At 43.9% G+C, this 23301-nt stretch overlaps 2 protein-coding genes across 5 annotated transcripts; both read left to right on the top strand.

The window, feature by feature from the left end:
• Positions 1-1387: 1387 nt before the first annotated feature.
• Positions 1388-22535, top strand: LOC143213319 (uncharacterized). 4 transcript variants are annotated; one of them, XM_076433065.1, is made up of 6 exons: positions 1391-1681; positions 1822-1994; positions 2954-3049; positions 3122-3238; positions 3425-3729; positions 20992-22535. In XM_076433065.1, coding segments are annotated over exons 4-6 (366 nt in total). In that variant the 5' UTR covers positions 1391-1681; positions 1822-1994; positions 2954-3049; positions 3122-3178; the 3' UTR covers positions 20993-22535. The 4 variants fall into 4 exon arrangements, with proteins under 4 accessions (XP_076289179.1, XP_076289180.1, XP_076289181.1 ...); XM_076433066.1 differs by having other exon boundaries at positions 1392-1681; positions 3425-3711; XM_076433064.1 differs by lacking the exon at positions 20992-22535 and having other exon boundaries at positions 1388-1681; positions 2954-3028; positions 3425-3733.
• On the top strand, positions 9664-16597 carry LOC143213316 (uncharacterized). The gene is made up of 2 exons (XM_076433055.1): positions 9664-9790; positions 9959-16597. The coding sequence occupies exon 2, from the start codon at positions 15564-15566 to the stop codon at positions 16590-16592; it is 1029 nt and encodes a 342-aa protein (XP_076289170.1). The 5' UTR covers positions 9664-9790; positions 9959-15563; the 3' UTR covers positions 16593-16597.
• Positions 22536-23301: the final 766 nt, after the last annotated feature.

The following is a 23301-nucleotide window of genomic DNA, read 5'->3' as shown; positions in this document are numbered from 1 at the left end:
GGGGCGTCGTGCTTTGTATCTCGATAAAAATTTTTCGCCAAGTATAGCTTAGGTCCACCCTAATACCTATAGACCCGGCATAGGTATAGTATGTGTATAGGAAAACCGAGAGTACAGCTCGGAAAAGATAAAGGACGGTGTGACGTCACAAGATAAGTTTTAAGCAGTCTTAAGATAATTTCAAAATGGCTGAAACGGCAGACCGACGCCGACACTACGCCATCATACACTTGCTCCGTGTAAATTTTGTGTAGCAATACATCGATGGCAAGAAATAGAAATTAAATTGAATGTTATTTCTTCCCTGAATGATTGTAATAGAGCAGAAATCATGTATTGACATTTTCAATTTTTCAACGAATTTGAATTTCATCTACTCAATTTTTTTGTAAATGCATAAAGATCCGTAGTCTAGCAATGCAATAACTAATCACAAGCGAGGTAAATGTAAATTGTGTAAAACTAGCAGTACTACCTTAAAATGTTGTAAATGTGATCAATTTATATGTAAAAAACCATTTTGTAACCTGCATAATATGTTTTCAGAATCAAATATCGCGCGATTCCTAAAATAGTTAATATACATATATAATACTATTATTACTTTATATCTTAATAAAACATACAGAATAAACGTCTGTATCTCAAATACAGTTTATAATAGATAATTTCATGATACAATGTCAAATTCTTTGAAATTATCCTGTCCATTCTTCCCGCGTACTGGGTATGTACATGTACATGGCGCACCCGCTGATCCCCCTCACCCCCCATATAAGCCAAGCGTAGGCACTGTCGATGAGCATAGCTTATACATCTTTCGAGAACGTGACGTCACACCGTCTTCATCTTTTCCGAGGGCCAAATTATCTGCGCCGGGTCTATAGGTATATGTATATGGTCTAAGATTGAATCCATCGTTTTTCGCGCATGCGCGGCAATTTCAGACTTAGTAACGTAACCATTTCGATGAAATCGGGTAGCTTCAGCACCCCGCAGACTTTTAAAAAAGACTTTTAAAAGTATTAACAATACTTTTACCTCGTTCCGCGTCACGTCTCTCGTCCATCAGTTGTCCCGCTAATAATACCGGTCATTGTAGATGAAAACGCGCGAAAAACGGTAGGTTCAACCGGAACCAGTGATGCTAGAAATGCGCAACATTTCACGCGCATGCGCGGCGATTAGCCTCAGTATACATAATAAGATTCTCGATGATTTTTTCGATGAAATGGGGCACCTTGAGCATCCCGCAGAATTTTAAAAAATTTATATGATTTGATTCTAAAAAATGAATGTATAACAAGTGTATTTGTATAGATTTTGTAAATCGTAGTACACGTCCTGGAATCTGTTTGTCGCGCATGCGTGTGAAATGTTGCGCATTTCTGGCATCACCGACCGGAACACTGTTCCTAAACCGTTACAAACCTATTGTACACTGTAGCGTCTGTAGCATGTGGTCTGTTCCGCCAGAACTCAGAATTCACAACCATTTTGTGCCCGGTATACGTGCGGTAAAGTTAAATAGTAAATCGTTGTTGCTTTGTGTTTCCTGCGCGTTGATACGCATTAATTTCTAAAAATGCCAGTGTGGATTGTGAAAGTATGCAGAAATAGATCATCGGAAGAGTCGCTAACAAGAAGAATTAGAGAGAACAATGAAAATTACTTTACACGCGTAAGTATAGTAAAATACAGTGAAACTTGAAACTTTTATTGTACGTCTCATTAATATAATATTAATATACGTACAAAAGGAATTTCATATACTAATTTTAATTTATGGAAAAGCAATGTATTTGTATAATTCATTTTCAGATTTCCCAAATGTCCTACGAAACGCCATTTGTGGTTAAACAGTCTGGGACTCGAGAATTCAGTTGTAGCAAAATATCCGGCTGTATGTTTTGTTCATTTTAGACACGAAGATTTGGATAGAACATAGAACATCTTTAGTATGCGTAAGATTGAAGGAGAATGCAATACCATATGTATGTAATATTTTATCAGCTCTTTACATTATACCATGCATTTTTCGAGTGGAATTTCAGATTTTTCTCAAATTCAAATATGTTGATTTTTTGCGTCAAATAACAGCATTGTTAGTAGATACTCTGATGTTTCCGCTACAACTTCCCAAACACTTATTTTCATCGGCTTGGTCGTTCATAGGTCACTAAAATCTATAGCATATTTAAGGGTGTGCCAGAGAGAGCGGAAATAGAGTAACATTAACAGCGTCAATCGAGGTGAACTACGAAGACAGAGAAGCAGATATGTTTCTCGCAGGAAAAACACTGACAGAAAATATGAAACAGCTTGATTTTTCGATCACACGGGTGGGCTGTATTTAGCGAAGAAGCAATATTTTTTTTATGCTCATTGTGTTGAAATATTCTCTGCATTATTGCGGGGTCCCGTACAAAGCCCTTTTTTGCAATTTGACTCTTGGAACTTTATAAACAATAAAAGTGTATGTTTTTATAGAAGAAATTTTTTTCTCTACACTTTTTCCAAATGCTCTTTGTGTTGAAATATTCTCTGTATTATTGCGGGTTAGCGTACAGAGCCTTTTTTTGGAAAAAGTGTACAGAAAAAATTTTCTTCTATAAAAACGTACATTTTTGTTGTTTATAAAGTCCCAAGAGCCAAATTGCAAAAAAGGGCTCTGTACGAGACCCTGCAATAATGCAGAGAATATTTCAACACAAAGAGCATAAAAAAATATTGCTTCTTCGCTAAATGCAGTTTGTTTCATATTCTCTGTCAGTGTCTTCCCTGCGAGAAACATATCTGCTTCTCTGTCGCCGATTGGCGAGTGGAAATAGTGATATTTTTGCTCCAGCGCACCCTTAAATGTGAACAAAATCCGAAATTTTACTTCAAAAAGTGTCCGTTTTCGCGTGGAATGACCCATAAGTGATATTAATAAGTGTATTTATATTTATAGGTAAAATTACCAGAAATCAAGGAAGAAAATTTTAATGCGTGCAAAGAAATTTTAACTGAGGAGCCTTCAACTTCTGTATGTTCAGATAGCTATAATGTAAGACTTTTACTTTACATACTATTTCATTTGAAATAACAAACTCATTTTGTGATAATATTATTGTTTTAGACGAGGTCTGCAGTAATAAAAGTAGAAACTGATGATTCAGTTGGATTTACCAAACCAATGAGCATTGACGGTGGCGAAGAAATATTAAAAATTGAGCCTGAATTCAAAAATGAACATGTAAGTTTTTACTATCTAATATATACAGTTTAAAATGAAAAATTACGTGGCGTCATGTAATATGGTAAAGAAATGATAGGTTTATTTATAAAAAAGTAAAAATGACTTTCAATATCTAAATTTCATCAAAATCGGTAGTGTGTACCCTAATATGATCATTTACTAACTGGTTTTATTATATTGCAGGTGGGTGCTATATTGCAATCAAATAAATCGACTGAAGCAAAAGTGTCTTCGGTAGACAAATCTACGTGCATATCCCCGACAAGATTGTTTAATTCCCCAACAAAGCAAATGTTACGGGAGCAAATCTCTAAAATGAAAAGAAGACATCAATTGGAATTGAAAGCCTTAAGAGTGAATAATAGAAGAAAAGACAGGAAAATTACGGATCTGAAAACAAGTTTGCAGACTCTAAAAAGGAAGACAGAGCAAGAACATGTTAGAAGAGGAGCAAGTCCATTCTTTGTCAGGTATTTCGGATTTCGATGGTGAGTTGTTTGCTTCATTTTTTTTTTCCTCGAGCATACTGCTATGTTTGTGAGAAATTTGGCTTAAGGCCGGATCTTCTTTGCGCGTCTCGACGCAGCGGTTTGTTATTCCAGCGCCATTTATAGTCATACTTTCTTCAGAACTAAAATGATCTGGAAAATTAAATTGCCACCTCGTATCTTTGTCGCTCGCGCCGCCATATTGGAAAAATGGCGCCTAATAGCAGTTTTTTGACAATATCTCCTTTCCGACTCATTTTACGATAAAAACATCCATATACCATATTAAACTAGAGAAAATTTCCTACAATTTATGTAGTAACAATTTTTATTATAGTTTTGGCGTATGAGCGCTGCAAAGTGTACTTCAACATGCGTTTTGGCTAAAAAACTCATTTCCACATCACCTTGAGGGGAAAAAAAGAAAGAAAAAAAAAGAATTCATTTTCTTATAATTAATTAATTTATCTATTCAAATTCCAAAAAAGTTCAAATCGTGTAGTACGCTACTGTATGTTTGATCGCGTAGATAGAGCTGTCAAAAGAATAAGAAGATTTACATCTTCGCCGACAACTATTACGGAATCGAATGATGATGAAACACTTATCGCGGTATTGATTATATTAAAGAGTATCCGCATCTTCCGTGGCTTGTTTGACTACGAAATTCTCAGCTTCAAATTTTGTCTTCAACATTCTAATGAGGTGGTTCTTGTTTGCAACATTCCCCAGGAATGATTTTTTTTTCTCGTAAATATACGAAAAACACGCGATGGTGCAGATGAATAATAGTTTGCGGCGCTCGTACGCCAAAACTATTGATTTTACAAAAAAAATTGTTATTACATAAATTGTAGGAAACTTTCTCTAGTTTAATTTTGTATACACAGAGTAATTCTTCGATCGAGAAGTCCCAACACCCGTGTTTTGAACGGACTTCAATAGCGTAGGTAGGCTATTTTTTTATGACTGCGTAGACCACGCCGAGACTTCGATCGACGAGCCGAACATAGAGAAAGACAGAATGAAATAGGATCGCGTGGCCGAAGCGTGTCGCCGTCGCCGGCCCAGTTTAAAGGCCCGTGCGTCATCACCAAAGTTCTATCTTCTTTATTTTCCATTACACTGTCCAACACCAAATTTGTTTTCAATATACTGCTGGGTCCTTCTTATAGATTTTTTTACGATGATTCCGAATCTGTTCTTAATTTTTCTCCTATACGCACAGTTTTTGAAAAACATGGCTTTGAAAAAAAACATATTTTTCAACTTTAAACAAATATTGTGATGTAATTATAAAAGATATTGAATTGTTCTTTACAGCAAAAGATTCTGTAGACTTTCCCAAATACAGTGATATCCAATATTAATACATTATGATTGTTTAACCATGTTTAAACAACGATTAAAGACGGAGAGACACCACTTTTGCACCAATTTTTGAGGATATTTTTCAATTTATCTCAAAAATAAGGGTCCAGCGGAAAATCGAACTATACCACGCGATAGAGCAGACTTTTATCTTGAGAAACCACCCTTTGAAGTTTGTATCGTCGACATTTTTTCTCGAACCAGAAAGCAAAATATCTTCTCCCGACATGAGTTGTCACCAGTGGCGCTCACCACCAGAACGGTCGTTCGCTGCGCCGTATCCCGTCCCGAGCGCCACTGACGGAAACTCATGTCGGGCGAAGATATTTTGCTTTCTGATTCGAAAAAAACGTCGATGTCTTCAAATGGGGGTTTTTCAAGATAAAAGTCTGCTCTATCGCGTGGTGGTATAGTTCGATTTTCCGCTGGACCCTAATTTTTTGAGATAAATTGAAAAATATCCTCAAAAATTGATGCAAAAGTGAAACATGTTTAAACAATCATAATGTATTACTATTGCACATCACTGGTTTCGGGAAAGTCTAGAGAATCTTTTGCTGTAAAGAATAATACAATATCTTTTATAATAACATCATAATATCTGTTCAAAGTCGAAAAATGTTTTTTTTTCAAAGCCATGTTTCTCAAAAACTGTGCGTATAGGAGAAAAATTAAGGACAGATTCAAAATCAGCGCAAAAAACTCTATAAGAAGGACCCAACAATATATTGAAATTTAAAAAAGTTGAAATTTGTTGGACAGTGTTATTTGTTCGTTGATTCCGAGGAGAGTATATACATACATATATATATATATATTGTGACGTTGCCCTTATTCGCCCGGTTTTCTAGCCGGCGGAAATGGCTAACACCCGAGAATTTATGGTCTCAGAGGACGGGCTGTGCGCGGCCGCGCGGGCACGGTCCTCTCGGGACAAATATGATTGCCGAGAAGTCTCGAAGAGAACACTAAAGAAACGTTTGTTCGGGCGCCAGATACTCTGAAGTACCGCACTAAAGAACACCAATGTCTCGTGTTCGAAGAGGTCGAACACGAGCTTCGAATCTTCTCGCAATCACCGACGGAATTCTACGACACGAACAGCCAGGAGTTCGGACAGAGGGAATAACGGGGACAGCCCACGCGGCAGGACGGGTCTCGCAGGTCGGAAATGAACTCGATAGTTTAGGGCTCGAATGAATTTATTCGTGGTCAAAGTAATAAATTACAGGTGGGCGGCCACGTGGCCGCAAACCGGGAGCCCGCGCTTCTGATACACTTTCGCGATGGATGGTCGATCGCGGAACGCGTTGTCGAGATTTCACGAACAAGATTAATACGGTACGACGGTACAATACGAGTCTCGCGAGAGACGAGAATTCGCGGAACGCAGCCACACTCGCCACACTAGTTCTCACCAAATTCCTTACAGTCGTTCCTAACGTTGCCTTCTTCTTAGAGTCAGAAACCGCACATCCTTGCACACGCGTACTCACCGTACCCGAAACGCCGTAATTCTTAACATGCAACCTCCTATCAGAAAGGAATTATTAGCAGTTTTATTTGCAGTAGACCATTTTCCCTCACATCAAAGATTACGAAATAGCGAATTAAATTAAATAGAGATGATTATAACATCGGGTACAAACCTGGTAAGGTGAACTCCAACGCTGACGCATTGTCCCAAAACCCTGTTGACCTCCAAAATAATCCAACTCCCCAAACAAATTCAACACATCCTTGTCTGGAGAACTCGGGGGTGACCCTCGCAGGCGCCGGCGTGGTGCTGCTCACGAACCTTCAGACAAATCCGAACCTGGACAAAAGTTTAGAATATTACTGCGAAGAACAGGTTGCTTCTGTCTTCCTTTCGCGAGGGAAGCAGTAGTTAGAAATGAGGTCGAAGACAGTTGCAATAAATTCAATAGTAAAGACAGTGACAATTACCATACTGCTGACAAAGACAAGACGCCTTCACCCTCAATAAAATTTCACGTAGGAGGGAAGGAACCACTCTCTGATCTGGACGAGGTCGTTGAAAGACACGGCAACCGTGAAGAGAGTGTAGATATTCGGATTCCGTCTCGGGCATCGTTGGCTTGCCGTGACTCGGGCGCCTGGAAAATCGGCTCTCCGGGAAACCCCCTGACCCCGTTCCAGGACCCGTTAGGGACAAGTCCGATGCTTTCTTTCTGTTCAGACGCTCTGGTTACCCTGGGAAAATCGGCTCTCCGGGAAACCCCCTGACCCCGTCCCAGGGATCCATCGTTGGTGATGTGTTGCGTGGTAAAGCGCTGGTTTATTGGGCTGACGAGCCGGTTGTAATAGGGACGCAATCCGGGATAGGACCGACCTCATTAAAACCTGAAATAGAGATAGAGACCACCGCATATCGATGACCGTCGGCAATACGAACGACCTACCCCGCACCAACACAATCAAATCACCGCCCTTCCGAAGTTTATCAACATTCACAAAGTCATCACGCACAACTAAACAATCGTACTCATCCGCGTCTACATCATTGCCTTCCAAAATGGAACACACTCTCTTATCCGCTGTTAACATATCTAAAACTAACTTGGCAAGTGGAGGCAAATCAACCACATGCAAACCACACGACTTGATCATAAATTCAATACTAGCCACATCGTTCTCTCGAGAATTTAAATGCAGCCCAGGTCTCTCGATAAAGTCGGGCCAACGTTAACGCACCATAGTTCGAGTGGCGGTATGGTTGTTTCTTTAAGAGGTGCGACTCGTGATTTGGCACATGCCAGACGAACGAGAATACGATCCTCTGGATTACGGGAACGGATGTAAATGCACGCGCCATATCCTACCTTACTCGCGTCGCAAAATCCATGGATTTCAATATTAGTAGAATTTCGAGCAAAAGTTTTCGATCTATGGATAAGTGGTTTATGCACGGAAGTTGATTTGAAAAGTTTAACCATTGCGTATGTAACACTTGCGGAACCGATTCGTCCCAATCGAGTTTCGTCTTCCAGCATTCCTGCATGAAAATCTTTGCAGTAAGAATTATCGGTCCAAGAAGTCCGAGAGGGTAGAAAATTTTGGCGATCTCACCTAAAATCTCGCGTTTCGTCGACTTCTTGGAAGATTCTGATGAATTGACAATGTAAACTAGTTTATCCCCCTGCGCGTGCCATCCAATGCCTAGAGTTTTTATGACGGGGTTCTTATCGGTTGCGTAGTCCGTTCCGAGAACCTTTTCGTTTATGGAATCGAGAACGTGGTTGTGGTTCAAGGCCCACTGCCGTATGTTGAAACCGCCGCGGTTCAAAAGACCGATCACCTCTTCGCGGATTCTTAGAGCCTCTTCCAAAGAATTCGCACCTGTTAAAAGGTCATCGACATGCAAGTCACGTTTCAAAATTTCGGAAGCATGTGGGACGTCTGCACTTTCGTCATCTGCGAGCTGTTGTACGGTTCGAATAGCAAGATACGGAGCGGAAGATACGCCAAAGGTAACCGTGTTTAATTCGAACGTTCTTATTCTGTTTTCATGATACCAAAATATGCGTTGATATTTACGGTCTTGCGGGTGTATTCAAATTTGTCGGTACATTTTTTCGATATCAGCAGTCATGACATAAGAATGTGTGCGGAAACGTAGCAAATGTTCAATAAGTTTGTCCTGTATTGTGGGACCAACCATGAGTTCATCGTTTAACGAAATATTGTTAGGTGATTTGGCCGACGCATCGAATACGACGCGAGTCTTTGTGGTTGCACTTGTGGCCTTTACCACGGCGTGATGTGGCAAGTAATAGCGAGTCGATGAATCGTCGTTAACCAACGACATATGCCCAAGCGAAACGTATTCCTCCATCACCTTATGATACTCTTCTTTGAGAGCTGAATTTGTATTGAGCTTCCGCTGAAGCGCATGAAATCGACGTAAGGCAATCCGTCGCATGTCGCCGAAATCTCTACCACCAGCACGGAACGGCAACCGTACTACAACGTACCGTCCGCTATCATTGCGCGTCGTGTTCTCGCTATAATGTGTTTCGCATAACGATTCTTCTGACAAGTTCGACGTTTCTGCGTCCACGTTTTCGATCACCCAGAACTTCGCGATTTGTTCCTTCAATTCGGACAAATTACACGAAATGATTCGATTTTCGGCGTTGTCTCCTATACCGCCTACTACTACCCATCCAAGCTGGGTTTTTTGCAAGACTAGGTCGCAGTTGTCGCGAGACAAACTTATGTGCCCTATCGACATCAACGATAAGGTGGTTCCAGAGCCAATCAAAATATCGACGGGCCGTGGTATATGGAATTCGGGATCGGCAAGATGGATGTTGGCGGGAATTTTTAATGATTCGCGCGGAAATACCTCATCGGGTACCGAATCTGTAATTCGCGAAACTGTCAAGCATGTTAATGTCTCTGGAAGTCGCTATGAAGTGCTCGGAACGTAATTTGAATTAAATCCCTCGACATCGTGGTCATCTCATTGATCGTGTTGATCGGAATCGAGCATGGTTGGGTGGGAAGTTTTTTAATTGTTGTGCAAGAGTTTCCGTCATAAAATGAGCCGTCGCGCAGGTGTCGCGAAGCGCTCGAGCTTCAATAAACGTCCCGTCGGATTTTCGGACACGAACTATGGCACTCATCATTAATTGTGATCGAGGGACACGACACGCGGCGGTTAAAGGTGAGCGCATACTAGATGGTCGCGGGAAGGCCGCGGATCGTTTCGAGAAGGCAGGGGCCTTGGAGGAAGGGAGCAAGGAGTCCATGCGGCAACAAATCTCTAGCAGGTAGACGGAGAGCAAAGCTCCGCGGCCTTCTCGAGACCCTCTAGTATGCGCTCACCCTAAAGGTGAGCGCATACTAGAGGGCTCGGGAAGGCCGCGGATCGTCTCGGGAAGGCCTAAGCCACCGATGGACGACCATGCGGCAACAAATCTCTAGCGGGTCGACGGCTCCACAGCAGGGAGCAGGGCTCCCTGAAAGAAAGGTCCCTTTCCCTAAAAGAGGTGGGGAGCCCACGGAGACCTTTTTTTCTGCCACGCACAATAGGGAGCCTTGCTCCCCGTCAACCCGCTCGAGATTTGTTGCCGCATGGACGTCCATCGACGGCCACGGCCTTCTCGAGATGATCCGTGGCCTTCTCGAGACGCTCTGGTGTGCGCACACCCTAAGGCGAACTTGCATAGTCATGCTGAACCCGGCTCAGCCGCGTCCTTCGCGGCATTTGGCATCGTCGTGGCCTGTACAGTGGAAGATTGTTGCTCACCGAAATTGTGTAGCAATGAATGATGGAGACGTCCACAATGCCTACATTGTGACGACCGGCATTTTCCGTTATAAGATCGTAAGCAATTCCGACACAACCTTTTTCGGTTTATGACATCCCAACGTAGGGATACGGATAATTTCCCAAATTCCGGGAAACTGTACAAGAAGTGCTGCCTATTGCAATGAGTGCAAGTACGCACGGTAGCGGTAACGAGAGCGCGCGCACCGGTCCCGATTTTACGTGTTTTAACTGTACGCGATTCCCGGTCGGACGTTTAGCTCCCGTCTCGGTATTGTCGCGAACGGCACCTTTCTCAAGGGTGAGTCGTCGGAACGTCGTTTCGTTCACGAATTTATAAAATTCTTCCAACGTAGGGGGAGAGTATCCAAATTTAACGTTTCTTCCCATTTCTCTCGGATTTCGCTGGGCATTGCTCTTTCTAAAAATCTAATAATCATGGAACTATCCGGAGTAACATCTAGAGAATGCAGCATGTTTAAATGTTGGCGAACATCATCAACCAATTTCGCGAGTCCGCTAGCTGCGATTTTGTTTGCCGTTCCTAAATCGATGATAGCATGTAAATGCTCTGACACGAGAATACGCCGTTTTCCATATGAGTCGACATTTGTCCTGATGAGTCTTCCGCAAAAGGATGTTCAGCGGGTCCGCGACCGTGGCGAAATCCGGGATGAACCTACGATACCACGAGGCCATCCCAATAAATCGCCGCAGTTGTTTTATATTCCGCGGAACTGGAAACGATATGACCGGCGCGACTTTATCCGAATCGACCTTCAGCCCTTCCTGACTGACCACAAATCCGAGGTACCGAACCACCAGTGAGGTCGGGGTTCGATCCCCGCGGCGGCGGTGCCCTCATTTTTCCTGAGATCCTACATACAGTACCGGACAAATGAATTCGGACAAATGATTTCCCTTAGTTTTTATGTATAAGTCACGATATTAATATAAAATGAATTGAGCCGTTTATGAAGGTCAGGGTGATAAATAATGTGTGTAAACCAATTTAGTAAATTTTAACATAAAATATATATTTTGAACAAAAAACAAAAATTTGAGTGACAAAAGTATTCGGGCAAAACTTATATCTTGAGAAAATTATAATATAAACGAATGTTATTCATGAAAATAAAAGAATAAATTAATATTTAGTAGAATAACCTCTAGAATCAATAATTGCCTGCATTCTTTTGGGCATAGATTTCAAAAGACTATTTAATGTAACAGGAGTAATGTTTTGCCATTTTTGGCAAAGAGTGTTGTACAATTTAGCAGTATTTAGACATTTTTTATTTTTTATGGATAGTTTCAAATGATCCCAAAGATGTTCTATTGGATTTAGGTCCGGACTTTGCGATGGCCACTTAAGAACGTTCACATTATTTATACTAAGCCAATTTTTCACGGCACGAGAGGCGTGTTTTGGATCATTATCATGTTGAAATATCCAATTTTCGTCCATGATTTCCCTTGCATGAGGCAACATGTCTGTCTCTAATATTTCTACGTACTGTTCCTTCTTTATTATACCTTTAAGTTGCCGCAATGGACCAACGCCGTGACCGGAAAAGCACCCCCAAACCATAATGCTTCCTCCTCCATGCTTGACTGTGGGAATTTGATAACGCACGTTGAATCTTTGACTTTTTGGTCGACGTACCCACTGAATTTCATCAGATCCAAATAATTTAAATTTACTTTCATCGCTGAAAAATACATTAGACCAGTCTTCTATTGACCAATGAAGGTGTTCCTGAGCAAATTTAAGTCGGGCCATCCTATTCTTTTTCGAAATTAATGGTTTCTTCACTCCATGTCGTCCATGTAACCCGAAAGACACTAGACAACGTCGTACTGTACGCACACTAATGTCCAAGTCGTCAGTTTCGATTAAACTTCTGTGTATCTCTACTGCAGTCCTCCTAGGATCAGCAATTGACAGACGTCGTATTTGCTTGTTTTTTCTAATTGAGGTTTTTTTCGGACGGCCAGGCTTGGATTTATTTTCTAAGTGTCCACGTTCTTGAAATCGCTTTTTAATGCAGTACACAGTTTGTTTTGCGATGTTAAAGCGTCGGGAAACGTCAGATATCGATTCACCATTTTGTAAAGCATTTACAACCTGTTCCTTCTTCTTCGTAAGAATAGAATAAAAGCACAAAAAAAAGAATTTAACAAATATATCAATATTAAAAAATAAATTACACGCATAAATGAGACGTCCGAATACTTTTGTCCAAACAAATTCGAATAAAACCTACCTTATACGTAATATAGAGTAAATATCTACGTCTAACTTCCTCGTGAGCTAGCTTTCAACTAATAGAAAACAAAACACAGAGTGGCCTTCTCCTACCAACAATGTCACAGTGTAGGGAAACAAAAACATTTCTGTCCGAATTCATTTGTCCGGTACTGTGTGTGTATATATATATATATATATATATATATATATATATATATATATATATATATATCGATAATGTAGAAACCATATATTGTAGTACAACTAAGTGACATCTATGTAATCATGCGACTAATGACATGCGTCTAGCTTAAACCTCAGACGTATAACCACACTCCAAGAGTGAACACGTGTACTGTTATAAATATATATATATATATCATTCTTTTCCACGAAGTAAAATCATTATTATTATCCTATCAAATACTCTGCTATCAGTAATCTCCAGAATTTTTCTTCGCCTCGAAACAAAGGAGGGCTCCAGGTAGGAACCCGTCTGACGACCCGATGTGCCCTATAATTAGACGTTGTCCCTTTCCTGTCGGATTGGGTATACCAGTGGAAAGTCCCCTGTCAGCTGCATTTTGCGGACAGGTTACACTGCCGTCAACCCATAGCTTTTTTTCGGCAATCGCCAGCGTTGATCCATGTCTCGTCTAAATAATAAATTTTCCGTCCTTCGGCACGAAACTGCTGGATCTTGCGGACATATTGTTGTCACCAACAAATAATGTATGGCTTGTCAATTAGTGCACTATTGCGCGCACGTGTGATAAATTTAAATTCCATACGCTTCAGCAGTTTATATAATGTAGTCCTGCTGAAGTCTGGTAAATCTGGGTCACTATTGACTGCTTCTACAATTTTCTGCATGTTCGGTATTTCTTTTCCTAACCAAAAGTCATGCACTTTCCTCCTGAAAGCTAAGACATCCTCCTCGGATGTCTTCTCTAGAATGTTCAGTCGTGACCTTTTTCTATTTGGAGACGAAACATTCCAGTAGATTTATATTCCGAAATTGTATTCGAAATTGTTAATTGGCCAATTCCAATTTGCTTTAATATTTTCAGAATCCTGGCTTTATAAGGTAGCTTTGGATACTTGATCAACGTATGAGATGGGCAATCTTTTTATCTAAATAAAATAATAATAAAATAAATCTAATAAACTAACTATAACTTTCTAAATCTAATAAACTAAATACAACTTTCGTTTATCTTTTATTTGTACTTATTTTTCTGAAATACATATTCGACATAGTTTATCTGTAAGATACTCTCCAGAAATTTCATTCATCATCTGTAGGTTATCGAAGCTCGAAGTAACGACGTATGCGTATTGAACGCCTCTGGCGGCGAGAAGTTATTCGAGAAGCACCATCCGTAAGATACAGCTGAGAATTTTCAGTTCATCTTTAGCCATTATTTGAGAGTCGAAGGCAGCGCCACCATGTATCTAACGGTGTATCTGTCGGATTTTGGCTACGGAAGTCTATCTGTAAGATTTCAATGGAACGATTTTGTCTTAACCTTCCGATTTATACGAAGCTCGATGTAGCAAGATGATTTATTCGATTGTTTTATTCGTGACGAGTATTTCGCAGAGATGAAATCACATGTATCTTTATTAGTTATTTTTATTTGAGTTTAAATATCTGACATCTTGATTCGACGTTGCCAAGTCGTAATAATACGCAGTCGATCCGTATTACCGACTTCGCGTAGCCGCGATCGGGTGACGTCACGGCGTCTAAGCGCCCCCCCCCCCTCCACTTTGCGTCAGCATAATGCGTAAATTTTCTGGTTTAAAACGGCAGATCGTCTCATTCTAGTTAACGGCAACCGCTTATACTTATCGCGTCCGTATCACCGCTTTCGTTTAGCCGTTACCTCTCTTTCGTTCTCGTTTTCGTCAACCCGCTTTTCGTCGCGTATCGTTAGTCATTACGTTTATTGTTGTGTTTTCTGTATAACTATCCCACTATTCCTCGTATCCGATCTCTAACATTTTGGTCCTCCGAGCCGGATCGATCGGCGGCTCTCAGCATCTCAATCTGAGATCACGTTTAGTGGGTGAAAGCATTCGTGCAAACGCATCAGCGAACGTGTGTGCGATTAACGGCAAATCGCACAGTACATTCAAATCGTTCCAGTGGCCGTTGCCACCCGCTCGCTTGTTTGGTGTTATCGTCGCGCTCGCGCTCGTTGCCGCACCGTTACGTTCAAAATGTCAACGGCCAAAAATGTCATCGCCTTGCAGTTCGAATTGCACTAGAATATTCACCGCATCATCGTTAACACGAAGAAAAAGGGGATGGCCAACCTCGCGGAGGCCTACATACAAGCACGGTTGAATGCACTCTTGCGCAACTGGGACGAATTCCGGGCGAACCATCTACAGCTCCAGGAATTATGCACAGCCGACCTCCAGAATCACGACTATTACGTCCGCGACCTACAGTACGTGTGTGAGGAACTGTTCATCGAAACCCAAGCCACGCTATGCGAGATGCTCAAGGACCTCCCGCCCCGCGATTCCGACTTGCGCGAAGGTTCAAGCTCCCGTGGTCACCAGAAGACAACATCATCGTCAAAACTCCGCCGTATCGACGTTCCAAATTTCTCCGGCGACTTTAAAGACTGGTCGCCATTCAAAGCTTTGTTCACGTCGCTGGTTTTAAACAACGCGAGCCTCGACGGCACCGAGAAGTTTCATCATCTTCTCCCGAGTCTTAGCGGCGACGCTCTCGATTTCGTCCGCAATTCACCGGTTGACGGCGATCATTTCGAACGTGCGTGGCAGTTCATCGTCGGACAGTACATCACACGCGTCCCCGGCGAAGTCAGAATCTGTGACGGAGCTTCAGGAAATTCGCGGGACAGTGAAATAAGTACTTAACGCGCTCGAGCTACTCAAATGTCAAGTTCTGCATTGGGGGCCGTTTATACTATTCTGGGTAACTCGACGGCTGGATTCCGAGCCGTCCTTGACGATTTTCTGCAACATCGCATATACGCGCTTACTTCGATCGAGAAAGCAAAAGCTGTCACGACGGCACAGAAATCGCGATCGTCCAGCGCTCGATCGCACGCTACGTTGCAGAAACGTTGCATTCTATGCACCGCGGATCACTACCTCGGAGCCTGCACTCAATATCTCTCGAAGACTCCGGATCAACGAAAGCAGCTCGTTACCCAACATCGACGCTACTGCAATTGCTTGGGTAACCACCCACGAAAGACCTGTCGCAGCACTAAGCGGTGCACGAAATACGCTCCGCGACACCACACGTCGTTGCATGAAGCCTCCACCGTCACCTCAGCGTCCTCGTCGTCCTCGGAATCAGCACCGACAGACGAGTCTTCATCTGCAACTGTTCACCACGTCGTTCCTATCTCGCCCAAGGAGACTGCACTCGTCAACGTTATTTCCACCAACGGGGACAGCTTCCGAGGTTTCCTTCATCAAGGAGTCCATTTGCCAACGGTTGCGTCTTTCACGGCAGCCTGCTTGCCTATTTACGGCATCAGAGCGGATCATAATGTGACGACACGGGGCGTCTCCACGTTCGTCATATCATCGCTCACCGAGACGTACAACTGCGAAGTAAACGCCTTTATTTTACCCGAGCGGACACATTCTACACCCACCGTGGCAAATCCGCACGCACGTTGGTCACACATACAAGGGTTGAAGTTGGCCGACCCTTCCTACCTGGATTCGCAGCCAATCGACATCGTGATCGGCGTCGACGTGTACAGCCGCATCCAGTCGACCAACTCACCGAGCTTGGTTGGCCATCCCAGATCCTGTATCCGTCGGAGTCTCCAGCTTCCAGTGCGGCGTCGACCGGGACCTCTACGAGCTGCTGTAGAAATTCTGGGTCCAGGAGGAGCCGAACACTCGGCACGAAGCGATGCTGACAGGCTCCGAGCGTCAATGTAATACTCATTTCCGCGACCAAACCGGGCGATACATTGTGCGTTTGCCGTTCGCAAAAGAAACCCTTGCGAGCTCGGGGACTCGCGATCAGCGGCGCTTCGAATATTGTTGCGGAGCGAAAAGGCACTCGCGTCGCGTCCTCAATTCCGGAGAAAATACACGAAGTTCCTCGAGGAATACGAACGTCTCGGCCACATGTGCGTTGCTTCCGATCGCGAGAATGGAGCGAAAACTGCGTCCTATGTAGGTGGGCGAATTATGGACTTAGAAAACGGGATGGGACGATGTTCTTCCGCCCGAGTTCACGCGTCGGTGGGAGCGATTCTGCACCGACTTGCCGGAAATTCGAAATCTGACTCTGGATCGATAGGTCGGACACCTCGACCGCCACCGCTTCATTGAAATCATGGATTCGCCGATGCATCCACGCGCAATGGGCATGGTAATCTATATGCGGGTCAGAAATGACGATGATACCTTCCGCGTAACTCTTATATCCGCGAAGTCCAGAGTCGCTCCCATCAAACCAATGACCATTCCGCGTCTGGAATTGTCGGCCGCGCTCCTCCTCGCAAAGCAAGTCGGGCACATCCGAACAGCGTTGGAACTCGAGCGAATGCCAACGCATCCGTGGGCAGATTCGGCCGTGGCGCTCGCGTGGATTCGCAGCCCTCCCTCCAAATGGAAGGATTTCGTACGGAATCGCTTCGCGGATATACATCAGTTCGCACCGCAAGCCTATTGGCGTCACGTTCCAGGGACAAGCAACTCTGCTGATTCAGCGTCCCGCGGTGTCTCTCCCCGAGCATTGCTCGATTCCATTTGGTGGCGAGGGCCTCTGCGTGGCTGCGAGACTTCTCTCCAGCATGGCCCGCGGAAACACTGTCTCCGGATCCCCGCTTCGACGCCGAGAAACGACCTGAGAAAACGTCCACGTTACACGCCGCGTCGAATTCCACGTAGAGATTCTCGTCGCTTACTCGGTTGTTACGTATAACCGTATTGTGTTGTCGAGCTTTGCGCCGGATGAAGATCGATAGAGCGGATCGCGGGCCTGTAGATCCCTTAACCGTCGCTGAAATAGAAAACTCGTCAGTTTTGAATTTGCCAAACACAGGCGGATCATTTCGCACAAGAAATTCAGGCAATAACGCACGGCGTAGCCGTTTTTTTCGCTGACGCAAACGGCATCTTGCGCGTGGGAGGATGCTTGCAGCACTCCCTCGTCGATGTGGATAAAAAACCCGATAATCTTGCCGCGGTCCTCGGCGTTCACCTCTCTCGTTATCGCTCAAGCGCACTTGCACAATTTGTACGCCGACAATCGTATCGGATTGTCAGCGGTCAACGACTAGTGCGATCCTTATCAATCGCTGCGTAACGTGGGCTCGTCATAGAGCTCGTCGGTGTACGCCAGGCATGGGCAGAAATAGCACGCGTGCTAGGAAATCTCAAGGAATACCCGTAGAATACCCTCACTTCTCCCGGCCGCGCGTCTCGCTCCCCGTGGCGGCCGTAGTGCTCGGAGCAACTACGGCCGCCAAGGGGATTGAGACGCGCGGCCGGGAGAAGTGGGGGTATTCCTTGAGAATCACTAGCACGCGTGCTATTTCTGCCCATGCCTGGTGTACGCAAATTATGCGACAGCTCCCGTCGCGCCTGCGAACTGCCCGAACTGCGATTACTATGTTAAAACGGCCAATCGTCAAATTGTGTCGATTGTCCGTCGAAGCGAATCGCCCCGCGTCATAAACCGTCGTAAAGTATTCTCCACGAGAGAAACGTATCGTTCTGCGCAGCCTTCTGAGCTGATGTAGATGGTGGGGGCGCAGCGAGTCTGTCATCTCTCACTTCACTACCCACTCCCCACTTTCTTGAACCAATTAGGGCGAAGGTGCATAGCGACGAACGAAAACAGGTTTTCACGCGGTACGGTTCTCTCGTGGAGAATACTTTAAGGGGGCCGTCTCCTAGCAGATGACGGTCGCGCTTGAACACTCACACACCGCTAGACCACGTATACGTACGCGAGAATTGCTAGGATCAGGGAAATGCGTTCTGATTTCTCGATAATGCAAAGACGGGGGTGTTTATTAGTCAAAATCGCTAGATAAAAGATCAATCTAGTGCGCTGTTTGCTTCAAAAGTCGTTCTTTTACGTTTCCGAGCAATGATTTTGCAATATTCGGCTGCATGTTGCCCGTCGGAGAGGCTAGTACGCCGGCGTGACTGCAGCGCCATCTAACGGGCAACATGCAGCCGAATATTGCAAAATCATTGCTCGGAAACGTAAAAGAACGACTTTTGAAGCAAACAGCGCACTAGATTGATCTTTTATCTAGCGATTTTGACTAATAAAAACCCCCGTCTTTGCATTATCGAGAAATCAGAACGCATTTCCCTGATCCTAGCAATTCTCGAGTACGTATACGTGGTCTAGCGGTGTGTGAGTGTTCACGCGCGACCGTCATCTGCTAGGAGACGGCCCCCTTAAATGCAAGTCGACGGCCCCGCGTCTATTGCCAAAACTGCGTCTCGGCAAGGGGGGTGGGTGAAATGTTCCGGCCGACCGATACGCAGTCGATCTGCCTTACCGACTTCGCGTAGCCGTGATCGGGTGACGTCACGTCGTCTAAGCGCTCCCCACTACTTTGCGTCAGCCCAACGCGTGAATTTTCGGGTTTAAACCGGCAGGTCTTCTTATTCTAGTTAACGGCAACCGCTTATATGTAGATATCGCGTCCGTCTCACCGCTTTCGTTTAGCCGTTACCTCTCTGTCGTTCTCGTTTTCGTCAACCAGCTTTTCGTCGCGTATCGTTGGTCATTACATTTATTGTTGTGTTTTCTGTATAACTGTATTCACTAAATCGTGTGTGAATACAGTCGTTAAGTTTTCTCTAACAAATAACGAGTGAAGATGACAGATAAATCTCGCGCGACATCTGGATTCGAATTATAATCCATAAGATTACTAATCTATTTGTTCCAATAAAATTTGACGGATACTCTGCTACCAAGTAACGACAGATACAACCGTAAGATACATCGTGACGCTGTATTCGACTCTGAAATAAAAGTTGAAGACAACCACAAAATCCTCGGAGAGACAGACGAATAAACTCTCCAAACCGAGTGCTCGAAAGATAAAGTTACAGATACATTGTGACGCCTGCATTCGACTTCGAATAAAACACAAAAGATACAGGTTATTTTTATCGAAAACATATTTGAATAATTTTTTATTTAGATAATGCCCATCTCTGGCATAGACACAGCGAATTCTGGAACCCCAGCTCGTATCGTCGAGCCAGGAAACTGCTGAACGCTCCTTCGTCCCGAACAAAGTAGTCGGTTCACCAATTGTAAAGTGCATTTCACGAGAGATGAGAAGGCGCAGTGAGCCCGTCAACTCCCACTCCACCACCCACTCCCCACTGTGTCGACTGCGAGTTTCACATACGCGGTGTACAGAAATGAAACGGATTAGCATGAAATTGTAGGAGTAGGAAATTGTGACCATTTACACGCACGGAGCTTGCACGGAACAGGGTCTCGATGTCGCGGCAGCGACTGTGTGGACGGCTGCGGGATCAGTGCTGCCAGATGAGGGGAATCACGCCGATATGAGGTACCCCCTCTCTGATGACTAGAGTAATATGTGACACGTTGCTTGTGCGCGATGGGGACGCAGCAAGGACAGATGACATTTCGCAGGTTTTAGGTTATTGCCGCGTATCGTATCGTACTCGTGTACATATACGTACTTAATCAAATGAATCATATGAATCGTTCTAAATAGACATTGTAAACATTCTTTATTATAAATAAAATGAATTGTAACATGTGGGAGTTTCAGTCGTGAAGCGAAGTATGAAGTATGAATTTTCACACTGAGGAAGGTATAAGACCATAAATGGCGACCCGTGACTGATGCCTCGATTGTTCATAAACGACTGCCTTCTTCCATTGATCAGTGCTTGTCGCCGATCTTCGGAAATCTTCGTCAACCGTCGAGCCTTTGTTAAGAACTGTAAACAACGCTTCGGCACGCTCGTCGGTCGAACGCATCGCGAATCTCGCACACAGCGTACGACTCTCTCAAATATCGACTATAAAATATAATTTAATTCTAGTCATAGGGCAAACCATCTGTGTACCTAAGCAATTTCTTTTTATATTTTTCATGTCCGTGACTATGGAAAAATATTTTTCCACATCTGCATTGGAATGCGGTAGTGATAGGCATATAAATGCTGGTTTTGCAAGTTCGTCATACATTAATTCACCTGAACAATCTTTTAAATTTCCTACGGTGCTCCAAAATGCTATAACATCTAATTTTTGTAACTCTTCTTTTTGTTCGTAAGTTGAACCCGCAGACAATGTGATTTGTTTGTTCAGACAAGTTTGAAGAAACGGTGACGAGATCCAGCGGCGGCTGTGGCGGTCGCGGCGGCGGTACGTTGCAACGATGAATATAATACCATTGGGGGGCGTCTGTTCCATGTTACTCAGACCAGCAGCAGCAGTAGCAGCAGCATATATCGCTTCGTCCGGAATATCGTCATCCGACGATTCGTCGGAATCGGTAAGGATCCAGTTATTGTATGGCGTCGGCAGCGACGGCGGCGGAGGGTGCGGCGAAGGTACGTTGCAATGATGATGAACATAATACCATTGGTGCGTCTGTTCCATGTTACTCGGACCTGGTCAACGAAACGCGATGTACAAAAACGTGGCATTTCAATTTTCGAAAAGATTATAAATTTGAATTATTCAACCAAAGGAAAAAAAAAGAACCGAGTAAAGGTTGGGCTCAGATTCAACGAAATCTGTTGTGACATATATATATATATATATATACGCTGCCATTGAAGGCGAAAACATACGTACGATCTCACAACTTTGCGATAAGCTACGAACAGTACTGGGACCCTACAAATTCGTGGACCAGTACCGTGGCGAATTGGCAAGCGTAGCCCAGGGCAACAATGAACATATTCTTGATTTCATAAATCGAGTCAAGGATTTACGAACCGCCATCAGCGATTCTACCGACGGACATTACGACTACAGAGAAATCGATCGTTTCACAGTCGAGTGCTTCCTTCGCGGTCTACTCCCACAACTTCGCAGCGAAGTTTTGCATTGCCGTTCTCAGAATTCGGCAGAAATCTTCGAAGCAGCCATCTCTGCATATAAGCAATATGAGCTGTATCAAAACCGTCGTCGCGAATCTAATCGTGACGATTCCCGCAAGGTAAGCTTCTCAGATAACAGAAGCTCCTATCGCCCACGCTCTTCTGACAATTACAATTCCCGCGAACGCATTCCTGAACGTCGCGACAACGGACCGGATGAGCGTCGCGATAACGGGTCCCACCAACGTCGAGACTTGTGGAGAAACTCGAACCGCAACTCTTATCGTTCTCAAACTCCACAATGGCGGTCCGAAACTCCTCGCGAACAAAACCCGCAGCGCGAAAACCGGGACCCGAATTCAAATCGCAACAGACGTTCGGGAGAGCCCCGAAAGTTTTGCAATTATTGCAAAACTCCCGGACATGACATTCACGAGTGCCGCAAACGAGCTTATAATAATAACCTGCGCTCGGGAAACGAGTCAGGCCTCCTGACCGAAACGAATCAACAGCGGGAGGCCGCCCCAACGAAGCGCAACCAAACATTCACGCAGACCGCCGTTCGAACAAACGAGCTCCCCGAAGACCAGATCGACGATTCGTCTCTGCAGTTAACCTCGCAGTAGACTCGCCGATCCCGCGCGTACAAATCTCCGCCCCTCAGCTTCACGAGAAAAGTGAATTCTTATTAGACACGGGCTCGGAAGTCAATTTGATACGCGCGTCTAGTTTAAAATCTGGGATAACCATTGATCCCACGAGCACGATCGAAGTTCATGGAATAACCGAGGGTATATATATATATATAAATGTACATATCAGCAGCAGCAATAGCAGCATCGTACAGCGCGTCCACAATATCGTCGCAGTCCGACGATTCGTCGGAATCGCCGACCATTAGATACCTCCATTCCGCCGGCGACGATGGCTGCTGCGGCGGCGGTACGATGTCGCGACGAATCCATCGCCACTGATTCGCGCCTTCCACGTTGCTCGGACCTGGTCAACGAAACGTGATGTACGGAAACTTGGCGTTTCAATTTTGGAAAAGATTATACATCTGAATTATTAAACCAAAGGAGGAAAAAAAAAGGAACCAAGTAAAGGTTGCGCTCAGATACATGTGAAATCGAGATCTCTAATTAGAACTCGCCCATGGGTCTCGTCCGCACCCAGGGCGAGCGCTCGGCACGGCGCACATACGGCCGAATAACCAAATTACGACGACAAAAATATGAAATGAGATTTTATTTGACATTCTGGTTAGAAATGCTTATAAGAAGACTGCTTAATAATAATCATCGGAAAAGTAGCTACTTAGGGTTAATTGATGTCATAAAAAAGGGTTAAGGGTCCATATTATTTAAATTAAAACAGAATTAAATAAATTAAAACACTACATTATTTCTGTAGTTTTATTTGAGATATAATATGCAATAAAAATGTTATTATACATCCTCATTGTTATTTTCATCATTATCATCAGCATCATTAGTAGCATCATCGTTGCTTTCAATATTATTATTATGGAAAGTAGGCAATCTTAGCATGCTTAATAAAACCTGATTAA

Source organism: Lasioglossum baleicum, chromosome 11 (genome assembly GCF_051020765.1).
Source record: "Lasioglossum baleicum chromosome 11, iyLasBale1, whole genome shotgun sequence".
Taxonomy (NCBI): Eukaryota; Metazoa; Arthropoda; class Insecta; order Hymenoptera; family Halictidae; genus Lasioglossum; species Lasioglossum baleicum.
The sequence above is the reverse complement of the archived record's forward strand: the minus strand, read 5'-3'. Positions and strand labels throughout refer to the sequence as shown.